Source organism: Trichoderma gamsii, assembly GCF_001481775.2.
Source record: "Trichoderma gamsii strain T6085 chromosome Unknown Scaffold_16.2, whole genome shotgun sequence".
Lineage (NCBI taxonomy): Eukaryota > Fungi > Ascomycota > Sordariomycetes > Hypocreales > Hypocreaceae > Trichoderma > Trichoderma gamsii.
The window spans coordinates 38,315-52,544 of NW_020171353.1; the positions used below are offsets into that span (position 1 = coordinate 38,315).

General features: G+C 50.7%; 4 protein-coding genes across 4 annotated transcripts; 3 read left to right on the top strand and 1 right to left on the bottom strand.

The window, feature by feature from the left end:
• Positions 1–611: 611 nt before the first annotated feature.
• TGAM01_v205171 (hypothetical protein) lies at positions 612–1,627 on the top strand (the record flags this gene model as incomplete). Its single annotated transcript, XM_024549588.1, has 2 exons — positions 612–645; positions 849–1,627. 2 exons carry the CDS (start codon positions 612–614, stop codon positions 1,625–1,627), a joined length of 813 nt encoding a protein of 270 aa, XP_024405621.1.
• Positions 1,628–3,015: 1,388 nt separating this feature from the next.
• TGAM01_v205172 (hypothetical protein) lies at positions 3,016–3,549 on the top strand (the record flags this gene model as incomplete). Its single annotated transcript, XM_018803438.1, has 1 exon — positions 3,016–3,549. The coding sequence occupies one exon, from the start codon at positions 3,016–3,018 to the stop codon at positions 3,547–3,549; it is 534 nt and encodes a 177-aa protein (XP_018663476.1).
• A 3,454-nt stretch (positions 3,550–7,003) lies between these two features.
• TGAM01_v205173 (hypothetical protein) lies at positions 7,004–10,260 on the top strand (the record flags this gene model as incomplete). Its single annotated transcript, XM_018803437.1, has 3 exons — positions 7,004–7,108; positions 7,197–7,754; positions 7,846–10,260. 3 exons carry the CDS (start codon positions 7,004–7,006, stop codon positions 10,258–10,260), a joined length of 3,078 nt encoding a protein of 1,025 aa, XP_018663475.1.
• Positions 10,261–10,779: 519 nt separating this feature from the next.
• TGAM01_v205174 (hypothetical protein) lies at positions 10,780–12,424 on the bottom strand (the record flags this gene model as incomplete). The annotated part of the gene is made up of 2 exons (XM_018803436.1): positions 10,780–12,235; positions 12,357–12,424. The coding sequence occupies 2 exons, from the start codon at positions 12,422–12,424 to the stop codon at positions 10,780–10,782; spliced, it is 1,524 nt and encodes a 507-aa protein (XP_018663474.1).
• Between the last annotated feature and the right edge of the window lie 1,806 nt (positions 12,425–14,230).

The window sequence follows — 14,230 nt, forward strand, 5'->3', positions numbered from 1 at the left end:
GTCGCCTCCAGCAAGGTTGCAGGTTTCCCCGCAAGAGTTGCTGCTTCAAACCACCGTCCCGATCGCGACAATTCACACCGTGACCTGGCCGGCCACGCTCCCAGTCTCACAGTCCCTGGCAGCTGTCGCTCCGGCGGCATCGAGCGAGCGCAAACACTGTGGAGCTTGATTATGACGAATCTGCTGCTCTGTCTGACTGCGCAAAGGCAAATCAGAATCAGCGCTGCTCTCATACCCACAGGCGGCGCCGCCGGCATGTCTCCTTGCTGCCCATGGCTCTCGCGGCAAGGTTCCTCGCCACGGCAGACTTGCGGGCGAGCGACTTCACCTCGGAATTATGGTACAGGGACGAGAGTAGTATCGACTGCCTGTGGAACCGGCACCGACTTCCTGCGGTGAAGCTGCCTCTTCTTCCTTCAATCCTCCTGCTTCATGCTCCCAGTGCACCCGCGCCTCTGCTGCCATCCATCTGCATCTCGCAAGCAGTGCGCAACTCCCCGACCGCCTGCATCTACATCTACGCCGTGTCCCAGCATCTCCATCTAGCCCGCTATCCTATCATTGGCGCGCGACGCCTATCTGATAGACTTACGTCATAAACATCATCCATCATGGCTGACAGCATCGCTCCAGCTGTTGACAAAGGTACGTGTGTCGTGACGCTGTATGCGATTGGGTGTGACCCGCGTCGCGTGTGATTATGCGCATCCTCGATCTATCATAATCCAACCCAATTGATCCTCTCCATTGGGAAATCGCCCTTTCATTCCGCCATGCGCTTTAAACACAGCCACTGCTTTGTAAAGTGTACTGATGGGAAGCCTTCTTGCTGACAGCTTCATCAACAGTTGGCGCGCCTGAGCCTACAGCCCCCGAGGCCCTCGCTGGAGCTCCGACTTTGGACACAGCCAAGCCAGAAGTCTCTGAGAATCCCCTAGCTCAAGCTGAACCCTCCAAAGAGCTTCCGATCATTGGTGAAACAAAAGCAGTTGAAGACGCGAAGTCGTCGACGGAGCCCTTCAACGTCATTGAAGCTTTTAAGAAGGCCCATCAGATTCCACGACCCGTCGAGGTCCAATCTGTCCCTGAGACACCCGCCAACCAATCGGTGAATGGATCGCCAAAACCAGAGTTAAATATCTCCATGGAGACAGAAGAGTCTCCAAAGCCACAAGAAGAACCCGTGGTCATCACTGGCGTTGAAGAGCCGCTGCCAACTCCTGCAGCCTCTGTTCCCAACAGCGACAATGGCCCTGATTCCATTGTCGATAAGCCTGTGACTCCAAATGGCGAGTCAAAGCCGGCCGAGATGGCAGGCGCTCTCCAAAGCGGCAACGACGATGACAAGTCTGACGTATCGGAGATTGTCATCGGAGAGAAGCGCAAACTGGCCGAAGGCCCGGCTGATGTTTCTGCTACTGCTCCCGAGAAAGAAGACTCCGACGAGAGCGAGCGGGCAGATAAAAAGGCCAAGATTGACGATGGCGAGGCAAGCTCCAACGGTGGAGCTCCGAGGAAGCCGGGCCGCCCTAAGAAGAACGGCAGCAAGGAAAAGAAGGCAGCTCCTCCTCCGGCATTGGGGAAGACGGCGCGCAAGACCCGGAGTCAGGGGCCAGTGGAGGCCTGAGAGTGATGGCTGAAACAACGACTTCACGTTCCTTTCCATCTTTCTTCTATGTCTTTTCCTTGGCTCTCTTTCCTTGATCGATGCTTAACGCCACTTGATTTTAGTGCCAAAATGGATCCAGGCCCACGGTGATACGGCGAAAAATGGTTCGCTTGTTTGATGGGTTTTGAATTTTTTTCTTGTGTCATGGGTGGTCGCTGTATATTTGTCCCAAGCTAGCTAAAAAGTTTTGCCCATGGCACGGCATGATGGGGCTTATGGCCAATGTTGTATGCCTCATGTAACTGCTTGGCTTTCCAAATTCTTAGTTGATTGCATTCGCGCTGTAAGTAGTGGGAGCTTGATAACATACGAAGCTTTAGCAGTTATAGTAAGCGATTCTGGTCTACTTGAAGATTGGCATGGCCGATACTGGATGTGAATTGGGTGCTTTATTCAACCCTGGATTCGCTCGGCTGTAATATTTGACCGCTGTCTGCATATGATGAGGGATAAATTACACCATCTACTTGCAACATCTAGTCCACCTTGAAGAAAGTATACTCGCCGATAGGAGCAGCCACCAGATACAGGTAGGGAGCAATAGTGGCGAATTTATTGCCATTAGTATGCAATCGTATTTAACATTACGCGCACTATCCTCACAGTCTATGCGTGTATTTTCATTTTGAGGTCCCTATTTCTGTTCCTAACACTCCTTGTGATGATGGGCAAGGCAGAGTCTCTCACCCTTAACTAGAAGAGCCTCTCAGGATCGATATATATTTAGTGAAAACGCTGGCCTTGGACCATAAGATACTTTCCCTTACCTTACGTAAATGAATACTATCACAGATGCATGACGCGCGTAAGAGGAGACGATATCCAGCTTCCAACTGTCTTCTGCACTGACTCATGCGGTTATACTTTCCTTGACGGTGCTCAAATTTTGTGCAGATATTCTCACCAAAATCTATCGCATGTAGCATGTACGCCATATAACTATAACTCTTGGCTTTTTATTCGTATCTAGTTCCTTATCCACCGACAGTTTGGAGTATATCTATACCAGCGTGGCGCATATATACTATCTTCAGTCATGTCAACTCCGCCACGCACAAGCGTATACATGTCGTGAATGAGTACCTAATGTAGAGCCAGCCACTGCAACTCTACTTGTAAGTCACAAAGAGGACCAAAGCTTGAAGGGCTTCAAAAGCCTCAAAACTCAAAGCAGTGCCTGATAGGTACTGCCTATGGTATATAACGCATAACTCCTCTACTCACCAGATCCCAGCTTTCCAACTCCAAGACCAATCCAGTCTCAAAATCTACGCCCACCAGGCATTTCTCCTATAGACGAAACGAAGTTGAACCAACAAGTCTACAGAATCTCACCAACAAGCAAAATGCGTCTCCGCATCTCCTTCATCCTCACCATCCTCCTCATCGTCCCCTCCCTCGCCGGCATCCTCCCCCGCCAAGTCAAGCCGCCCCATTTCTTCAACACCGGCAGCATGGCCAAAAAGCCCTGGACCCTCCGCGGCATGGACGAGATCGAGCGCGCCCTCACCAACATCACAAACGTCTTCCCCTTCGACTGCCGCTGCAAGGACCAGTACGCCAACGACGACATCGAGCGCTGCCCGCCCCTCGAAAAGGTCACGCACATCCAGCTCGGGCGGTGCTACACGGCGAGGATGCCGTCGGTGTCGCTGCGCGTTTGGGATACCAGGCTGGGCGTGACGCAGTATGTCGAGTGCAGGGCCTACTGGCACGGTGGCTGCAGGGGCATTTCCTCTGCGCCGCTGGTGTTTGAGGAGAATTACCAGTGCCGCGATATGGTGGAGAGGTATAGCAATCGTGGGCGGTTCAAGTCGCTCATGTGTGTGAATCTTGTGCGGCAGCAGCCGTGGCCGGAAGATGTTCAGCAGCGTCGATAAAGACAGTGCAGTGAAGAAAGTCTGTGATATCAAGGGCCAGGGATATATATTGGTAAAGAGGATGGCTGATTGGTTAAAGATATGAAAAATATGGATGGAAGTTTAAACTATGACGATGCAGCTCTATCAATTATGGGATATAGTTTGACACTACGAGAGCTCATTATATTCGTTTTATGTTAGAGTTGTCTATTACTGTTCGTTATTTCTTCAACTGTTTCTACTACTGTTATCACATGTAATGCTTCTACGATATACCTATGTAATACATAAAAGGTATTTTATGTAGTTGTAGTAAATATAGTTAATTGCTCTATTCCTACTTCTGTACACCTATCTATACTATTCTTTTTGTTCTGTGACCCAAAAAAGCATCATCACCAACTCAACAGCTCCCCCCCTGTTCCCCCCGGACAGACGGACAATAAAAGGTTCCCTGGTGGAGTGATGCCTCCACATGAAATGGCTCGCCGCGGGACGCAATGCAGGGGCTTGCACGCTGTCGCTGGGATTGGACTCAGGGGAAGGATTGAACTGGATACATGTAGAAGGCAGTATGGCATGCCTGCACTGCACGGTGCCGGGACTTGATGCGCGCAAAATCATTGCCGATTCTAGTTACAAGATTCAAACTTTGCTCGTATAGACTCCATCTCAGCTCACAACTTACAGAATGGAGGCCTCTATGTAGAGCGTATCTGCGACGGTGAGAATACGATGCATATGATAAAAGTATTCTAGGCGCACCAATTGTATTCATGTGCATGAGTATCGCATGATGAAGAAAGGAATTGAAAGCAGTGGTTGCTTACACGCAGACAAGAAGCGAGCTGTAAGGAAACGATAGACAAAAATTTGAAGATGACATCTCCAGCGCCAGGGTCAACTTTGTAGATTCTAGTATTGGACTAGAGCCGTTCAGGGCGATGCAGGGATTGTAAGCCCAATTTGGACTCTACGACCGCGATAACCGTATCGACAAGGAGCCACGCATAAAGCGCCGCCTGCATGTTTTATTACATACGAGGCACACCAACCTATATTTAACAACATGGAGATGAGATGCGCGTGCCATCTTGACTTTCAGAAGCATATGCGAACCGGTGAACACGTAGTATCAGCAGTATATGTTACCATCCATTCGTCAATCGACCAGCAATCGACCACGACACAAGGCCGGGGTAGCTGGACGATCGTCGCCATCTGTGGCGAAGCACAGATCGGCTACAGCCGCCCAGCTCGTGGCCCTGCCGCCGTTAGACCCGAGAATTGTGCGTGCTTATAGGCCATATGCGCTGCGGTGAGAGTCAAGGAATAATTATAGATGGTGTAGGTACTATTACAGCGTCTCTTTTCGATTCATTGTGAAAAGGCAAAAAAGGCCACAAAAAGCGCGGGCGATTCCCACGGCTTGGCCTCTGTCTTCAGATCGAGATGCTGGTTGCACCGAGGGCGGTTACGAGTGTCGATCGCGGACATGGTGGCGAAAACAGCAACTTGTCAGGCATTTTGCTCACTCATCCCAGCGAGGATCACTCAGAGGCCACCCCGCTGAGCGATGATCTGTAGAGCCGGCACGAAGGCATTCCGGGTGACTGACATATGGACGCACATATGCACCTGCATTTCTCATGCAGCAGTAAGCAAGAGATGAGACGAGTTGATCATAGAGTATCGTATGTAGTAAGAATAGCAAGATGATTAAGATAAAAATAAACTACACTTTTGAGGTTGAGTGCAAGAATCCGACTGGTCACTGAATGTCACCAAGCCAATGCAGCTGAGAGAGCTAGTCGCGGTTGGTGTTGCGGGACCTTGACAGTGGCAGTAGTGCAGAGTTTATCTTCGCATGTTGTCTTGTCGTTCAATTCCAAGCGCCTGCGTTGGTCCATCTACAGCATCGGTGCCCAAGCGCTTCTATGGCGCAAATGCACTGCACGAGATTTCTGCAGCTGCCACGGCTCGTGTCCTGCTGATTTTCCTAGCATCTTAGTGAGATGCCACGGCTCGTATTCACAACTCGTGCCATCTGCCCGTTTATCCCTCCCGCCCCACCCCGCCGGTGCCTGGCATCAAACAGCCACCGCCAGAGGGAACCGCTCGATGCTAAAACAGCAGCCTAGGGCGCTAACGCTGCAGTGGCTTTAAGGGGTCGCAAAAATAGCAACCTGCCCACGCCTAATTTTTTCCTGTTCTGCGTTCTAGTGGCCACCGCGGCCAGAGGGGCGCTGGAGAGGAGCCCACAAGGGGCAACGCCGGCAGGGGTCGAGGCCAATGGCGTGGCGCGCCTGCGGTCTGGCCGTTGTGCGCAAGTCGTCCACTTGGGCCAAGCGTAAAACAAAGCAAAGGGAAGGAAAATGTCTGCTGAAACAAAGGGCTCCAGTTTTCCAATCAAGTCAGCAAAGCTGGGCCGAGTGTTTCTTGCCTGGGATGCGTGGAGCGTGTAAAGAGGCCACCGATGTTGTAGCGCATTGAGTGTGTTGCTGCACCTGTAATTCTGGTGTTCGTTGGTCCCTGACAGCTACTACTAGTAGTGCAGTACGCAAGGATACGGAGTGCCGCCGCGCTCATCAGTGGACGCCCACGTATCTCGGGGTATCGTGTCACTGTCGATTAACTTCCAGGGACTGCACATGCGTGACCACCTTCTTTTTTCTTCTGTAGATACACGATTCTTCGACGACTGCTTCACTTGGCCTTGAATCCCCATCTTTTTTAGACACTCCAGCAGCCACCGGCGGACCCTCTCCCTGCACAACTGTCTCGCTTCTCCATCCCAGAGCTTGGGCCCCGATGCCATCTGTGATCCTCAGCGCTGCCAGAGCCGCGGGCAGACCATCCCCATCCAGGAATCGAGCCCATCCTGGTCAGGTTCCCTCTTTTCCTGCTCACCTGTCCACTCGAAACCCCATCCGATGACCCCTGGTCCAGCCGAGCTTTTCCTCTTTCTTTCGGCGTCCTTGGTTTTTTTCTTCTTCATCCAAATGCCCGGCTCATCTGCGATTCACTAGCGGAGAGCGTCCCTCGTTTTTGTTGTCTTGTATAACGGCGCCGGTGCCTTGGCCTCTTTATTCTTTTTCTTTCCTCCCTCGTTTTTCCTTTTACTCTCGTTTTCTCTCGCTGCTCGCTACTCGATTTAGCGACCTAGTACGGACAGGCATCATCCGAAGCGACATTGCCCCTGACATCACGCTGGTGACGCAACTCTCTTGGATTGCGCAACTTGTGGCCTACGCCTTCGACGCGTTCCTCCACCAGCCCTCGAGCTCTTGATTGAGCAACGACTGGCCACGGATTCTGCTGCTCGGCGCAAAAAGCCTTTTGCAGAACTGTTTCGAGCGCTTCCACTGTGTGGGAGAAACACGCGCCTTGTTCTCGCTTACTACTGCTGCTGTCGATTGATTTTGATCAATTACAAAATTCTCTGCCCTAGACGGGCGCACACGCCTGCAACATGACCTTCCAGGAGCCCATCTGGCAATGGCTTCGGGCGCGCGACGACGGCGAGACTCCCGCCGAAGAGCTTCTGAATCTGCTTAAAGATCCCTTCTCAGGCACGGTCAGTTACAGTCGCCTCGTGGGCGGGCGCTTCCAGGCCGAAGCCTCTCTTTGTTGTCTTTACTCTGTCTAACACATCCTCCTTGTAGCTCGCATCGGCTTCCGTTTACTCTGCGCTGGGTACTTCTCTCGGCTTTACAGCCATCGTCGCCCTCTTGTTCTCTTTCCTGAGACCTTACAACCAGGCCGTCTACGCCCCCAAGCTAAAGCATGCCGACGAGAAGCACGCTCCGCCGCCTCTGGGCAAGAAGCCATGGTCATGGGTCCTCCCCTTGATGAGCACGCACGAGGAAAAGCTGATGCAGCAGATTGGCATGGACGCCACCATCTTCTTGCGCGTTATGCGCATGTGTCGCAACATCTTCGTGATCCTCGCCATCATCGGCGTCAGTGTTCTCATTCCCGTCAATTATAAAATGTCCACACCAGATTCGAATACTGTCCAAGACTCGACCAGTTGGATTTTGCAAATCACGCCCTTGAATGTTTGGGGTCGCCCTTTGTGGTCCCAGGTCGTCATTGCTTGGGTCTTCGATATTGTCGTCTGCTTCTTCCTTTGGTGGAACTACCGCAGAATCACGCAGCTTCGTCGCAAGTATTTTCAGAGTGAAGACTACCAAAATAGTCTGCACTCGCGAACGCTCATGGTAAGCCCTGTCTATATTCAATGCTGTGATCCTATACTTTCTTCCCCTCCAAATTACAACGAGTAGCTGACCGTTTGCCCCAATCAAACAGCTATATGATATTCCTAAGCAAGGATGTTCTGATGAGGGTATCGCGCGAATCATCGATGGCGTCGCTCCCAACTCGTCTTTTGCGCGAACTGCCATTGCCCGAAACGTCAAGGATCTTCCCGACCTCATTGCGGCGCACGACCGAGCCGTTCGCAAATTGGAAAAAGTACTGGCCAAATATCTAAAAAACCCTAGTAGCCTGCCACCACGACCTACTTGCAAGCCCTCCAAGAAGGATCGTTCGTATGGAACCTACCCAAAGGGCCAGCGATTGGATGCCATTGAGTACTACACTCAGCGAATTCGAGAACTCGAGGTGGAAGTGAAAGAGGTCCGTGCTAGTGTTGACAAACGAAGCTCCATGCCTTTTGGCTTTGCCAGTTACTCAGAGGTCGCCGAGGCGCACGAGATTGCCTACCTCACCCGCCGGAAGAAGCCCCATGGCACGACGATCAAGCTAGCGCCCAAGCCCATCGACATCATCTGGCCCAATATGCCACTGTCCAGCTCCACTCGCAGTCGCCGGAGATGGTTCAACAGTCTCTGGATCATCCTTCTCACCTTCTTTTGGATCGCTCCCAACGCCATGATCGCCATCTTCCTCGTCAACTTGAGCAACCTGGGCAAGGTCTGGAAGGGATTCCAGAATTCTCTCGAGTCAGACACCAAATTTTGGGGCATTGTCCAGGGAATTGCCTCACCTGCCATTACATCCGGTGTCTATCTGGCTCTCCCCATCATCTTCCGCCGGCTGTCTATCAGGGCAGGAGACAAGACCAAGACGGGACGTGAGAGACACGTCATGGCCAAGCTCTATTCCTTCTTCGTCATCAACAACCTCATCGTCTTCTCCTTCTTCAGCGTCATCTGGTCTTTTGTGGTTTCCGTCATCAACGACGCTGACAAGGGCGAGAATGCGTGGGACGCGATTATCAAGGAGGATCTTGCTGCCAGTATTTTCATTGCCTTTTGCAGAAACAGCCCCTTTTGGATCACCTATCTCCTGCAACGACAGCTTGGTGCCGCCATCGACCTCGCTCAAATGTGGCCGTTGATCAATGCCTTTTTCACAAAGACCTTTTCTAGCCCCACGCCCCGAGAACTCATTGAATTGACAGCGCCGCCGGCGTTTGACTATGCCAGCTATTACTGCTATTTCCTGTACTACTCGACGGTCACGCTGTGCTTCGCAGGCATCCAGCCACTCGTCCTCATAGCAACGGCGCTGTACTTTACCATTGATTCTTTCCTCAAGAAGTATCTAATCTTGTACCGCTTCGTCACCAAAACGGAGTCGGGTGGTCTGTTCTGGCGTGTCATTTTCAATCGCTTCATCTTTGGCACGATTCTGTCCAACGGCGTCTTTTTGTTGACGTGCTGGGTTCGCGGAGAGGGAACGCACCTTCAATTCTTTTGCGTGTGCCCCCTGCCAGTACTCTTGATTTTCTTCAAAATTTACTGCGGAAAGGCATATGACGACCGCATGCGATACTACAAGACAAGAGGGGCCATTAGACAGGATGGTCAGAATGCTGCGCAAAAGGAGAACAATCTCCGAAACGAGAAGCTTGCCAGCCGATTCGGTCACCCCGCTCTGTACAAGCCTCTCATCACACCCATGGTTCACCAGAAGGCGCAAAATCTGCTTCCATCCATCTACTCGGGACGACTGACGGATGGCAGGGAGGTGGGCCCCGCCGGCGACTTGATGAGCGTCAGTGGCTATTCAGACATGTATGCCCTCAATTCCATGCAGGGTGGCAAGCCAGGCAAGGCAGCCGATGGAGTGCCCGGATTCGAGTACGTCTCGGAGTCTCAGATGGACTTTGAGTACTATAAGAACCGAGCAGAGTTTACTGAGGAGCACGGTGGTGGTGAGATTTACGGCAAGGAGTTTGACGGGTACCGGCCCGGAACGCCCGGCTCGATGGACAGCGGCTCCAGGCCGGGGACGCCATCCAACCGCCATGCCACGCCGTTTTCACCAGGAAACGTGAGACTGCCGCCGCCCCACGAAACAGCCTACCGACCCAGCCCCTATGGCGAGGACTCAATAAACAGGCATCGCAGCCCACTCTATGCTCAGGAGAACACCAGCTCGTCTGGGTTGGTGCACAACGCTGCCGGCCCTGCCATGGTGCCACCCGCGTCATATCGAAATGTATCTCATGAGCGGTCACAAAGCCCTGGTATGGACAGGGCCTTTGGAGGCTATCAAGAAGTACCCCTGGATCGAGCTCGGAGTCCAGCGGTAGGCTCGCCAGCCCAGACTCCTGGTGCAGGAATTGGCGGGCCTCGAGGATACGCTGGCGTTCCCCAGTACGAGGACGTAGAAACCCCGGAAGCGGATCCTATGCAGTACAACTACTTTAGAGGGGCATCTAAATCGTCGAAGCCTCCTGGACAAGGCTGGTAAAGGCTCTAGGCGAAGACTAAAAAAAGGAGGAGAAATCTTGTGTTTTTGATATTGAAGAGATTCTGCATGGCGTTTGACGGGTTTTAGACTAGACGATTGACAGACTATTGGGATGAACGAGAGAGAGAGGCATAATACTTTCGATTCAAGGAGGTTTTGCGATATATGGGTGGGAAAATCCATTACCATCTTTCTTCTTTTCGTTTGGATAGGATATGAAGAAATATACTTACGACATTATTTTACTTTCAACTATAGGCTCCTTGTTCTTCAATGTGAATGCGTATCGTGTATTATTGTAAATACATAAGTTATTATTACCTGTTTGGATAATACCTGCTGTTGAGCTACTAATGTGAGAATGAAGCTGTTTGTATAGGAATGAGAATATGCCATCGTCTGAATCCAACTGTCAATATTACTTCGGGTTACCACCCTCTCCTATGAATCATTATTACAAATATCGTATTGCTTGAAACTGAAAATGGGGAGAAAAGAAAGAAAGAAAACGCCTCTCATTCAGACAAAAGAGGTGCCAGTCTCAGCCAACTTCTCAGCATATCCCCGCAAATCACTCCTCAGCTGCTCAACCAACTCATCATCCACAACCTTATCCTGATAAGATACACTAAGAGTCAGTTTCGATCCTGCAACACTCGCCACATCAACACCAATAGGCGGCCCAGCAGCCATCGCTCCATTCGAAAACAGCATCCTCGTCGCCCTAGGGCTATCCGTCGTCTCCGCACTCTTCAGCACACCAACATTGCTAATCTCCCACGATTCGCTGCGCGGCATGCCGTCCCTTTTGCGCCAGAACTCCATCCAGTTACTGACATATTTGAGCATGGCTACTATATCGTCTCTGGGGATGAGGGCGAGTTTGGTGGCGAGGTCTTTCTTCGCCTGGGCTGCGTTTTCCCAGATCAGGGCGTTGATGTCTGCGTTGGGGGCGCGCAGGGCAGAGACTGTTGCGGGGGAGAATTGGTGGAAGCAGGTGCTAACGAGGCAGCGCAGAGGAGGAGATGCAGATGTTTTGTCCATGTCGTCGGGCTTTTTGGCGAGGTAGGGCCTGAGACTGATGGGTGTGCCGGAAAAGAAGGCCGGTGATTCTGCAGGAGATGAAGAGAGACGTGTGGCGAGCGAAGTTAGGACCAGAGAGTGAAGAAGCGCCGTGAGCGTGACGGAGTGTTTCCTGCAGGCTTCTAGGAGGACGGACAGAGTCTCGGGGGAGATGTCAATGGGCTTGATGCGCGTCTTGTATGGCAGCGAGAAATTGTAGGGCTTTGCGTTCCAGACAGGCTGTGGCTTGGGCTTGAGAAATCGGGGGCCATAGTGGTTCCACAGGACGCCGAGCATAAAGCGCCACGAGAAGGTGAAGTTGACGGCATCTTCGAGGGGCTCGTTGAGAGAGGGGGGTTCAGGAAAGGAGAGCACAGTTGAAAAGTCCTTGTCTTGGTTTTGGTGAGCAGCCAAGGCTGAGAGCAGCATCTCGTGGAATTCGCGGCCGCTGGTGCCGTCCATGAGGGCGTGGTGGAAGAAAAGGAAGACGTCTTCCTGTCCGCCGAGCTCTTTCAGGACAGATTCGTTGTCGCTGCTGGGCCTCAAGATTGTGATTCTCCATGGCGAGCGCGTCTCCAGATTCTGCCACTTCTGGTCTTGTTCCCAGCCCTGACGCTCGGCAATTTTGTCCTCATACTCTTGCACCGTCTCGCAAGGCACCAGCTCAACAGAGACGTGGTCACGCAAGTCGACTTGCGGAATGTGCGTCCAGTGGGCGTTGCTGGACTCTTCGCCGGTGATGCCTACGCGGAGAATGGGCTGGTCTTTGACTATGGAGGCGAGGGCGGCGAAGAAGGCTGGGCTGATTTGGGTGCCTTGGAGGAGAGGTGAGGGTTGGGGGTGGAAGTGGCGGACAGCGACGGTGACGCAGCGGTAGATGCCGAGATGGTGGCGGGACGAGGAGTAGTGTTCACTGGATTTTGATTAGTATACTTGTAGACTTGGAGATGTGTATAGGAATGCTTGTAGATGTAGACATGGTGGATGATGTGCTGAGTGAAAGATGTGCTTGCAAGGTAATATGAACTGCTCACCTGGGGCCGAGTTTGCGGATAGTCTTGGGACCGGTGGTGGTGGTAGTGCTGTTGTTGTCGACAGCCATTTTGATCTCCAATTAATGGAATTGACTTTTAAAAAACTGTTTAAATTGACTTTAATGGGGATACGCTGCGGGTGAGATCTGGTGCCTGAACTAAGATCCACCCTTTTTGGTACAAGATGGTGAGTTAAAGTATTAGGGAAATCAATAACGATTAAGAAAACAATGATAATCAATTGGATACAGAAGATGGAGTATAAATAGACGGCGCGTCTTTTGAAATCCTCATGTGTGTAGAGAGGAGAAGAAAATAAAGACAAGAGGAAAAGGGTCGGCGAAGAAGAAGAATAAATAATTTGACTGCATGCAACATGTGGTTTGCTCGGGCTATTTGAGACACCCGAGACAATAACTACATGTAGGTAATACATACTATACCAGCCGTCCTCTTTTTTAACAACTGGCTTAGAAGGGCAGCCTCTGGTTCTACAGCCAGCAAACAGGCACCACGCGATAAGGATAGATAGGAACATTCTTGCTGTTTGTGGTCAAGCTTCGGACAAGCAGATGCGCTAAAGAAAACCCGCTACCCACTGCAGATGGGAGTTGGTTGGGCCTGCAGGGGGCTTGAAGACATTGAAGGATTTCTGGCTTGGACGGTGCATGGTGGTGAAGAGATTGTAGGTGGCTTGTGTGGTATTCATTAGCAATGGCAATGAACAATATAAACCGGGTTGGACAATGACAATGGGCTCTTGTTCATTAATTTCTCAAGTCACCCTTTTCTTCTCTTGAAGAATGAGACTAGTTGTAGCGAATACGCGTAAGACAAGATCCATCACTTGTGTAAGTTCACCCTGGTACTGATGGAGAGACGTGTAATCGCTGCCGAGATGGACTTAAAGAACTAATGCTATCAAAGCCTTTTTGAAAAGTGTATTTATCTTTCTTTATTAATCTATGAAGAGGCCAATCCTTCCAAAGTCCGGCAATGAACTGAGCTCTTAAACCCACTTACAAGTATACGCACCGTTGACCATTAGGCCCAACACAACAATACTAAAAACGGACGATTGTCATCCATTGGCGCTCGTCCCATTGGCTGCCAGTTGAAGCTTGTAAACTGGATCTTGATGCGGAAAAAAAGTTTGTTGCCATCTTTCGGAAGTCGGCGAGCCTTTAACACATTTCAACTCACCACTTACATGAGCATATAGAGATATCTTTAGTAAGCTGGTACAGTAGCAACTTAGTGCCATTAGCTCAACAGCAATCAAATTTGGAAATTTATAGCCTAGAAATTTATATACAGTAGCGACCGAAATGAGTGTCCTCTTTTGTCAATTAATAAGTTTCTCTCCGCACTGGCCACTTTTGCGAACCTGTGGCTGGTACAGTGCGGCCTTCCTCTCATCCTCATGTACCCCATTTCATGGCAGAGTTTCGTCCGTTTTTGGATAAAGTGCCATTTCCGGCACCTAATTGCAGCTACCATCGCCATTACCTTATCAGCTGACTTACAGTATAACAAAAGTAGCGACATAGTTCTACCTAGGCCCCCTAATATAAAGTTGTTCAAATATATAGAATATAAGTATATAGAATATAGGGCATGTTACCTTGTCCGGCTTTATTAGTACAGAACAGAATCTCTTTCCGCACGGACGAGGCTATGGGTTAGACGGCGTCAAATGTGAATGAAAACTAACTTAGGTGATCCATTTAAGTCTATATTTAATTAATTTCACTTCTGGACCTTGATTTGTTTATGTGCTCACACCGTGATAAAACTGATTACCTGTATATAAGTCGTTATGGATGAAGACCCCTTAAAGAACAAACCTCTTGCTTTACGTAAGTTGGAGGATG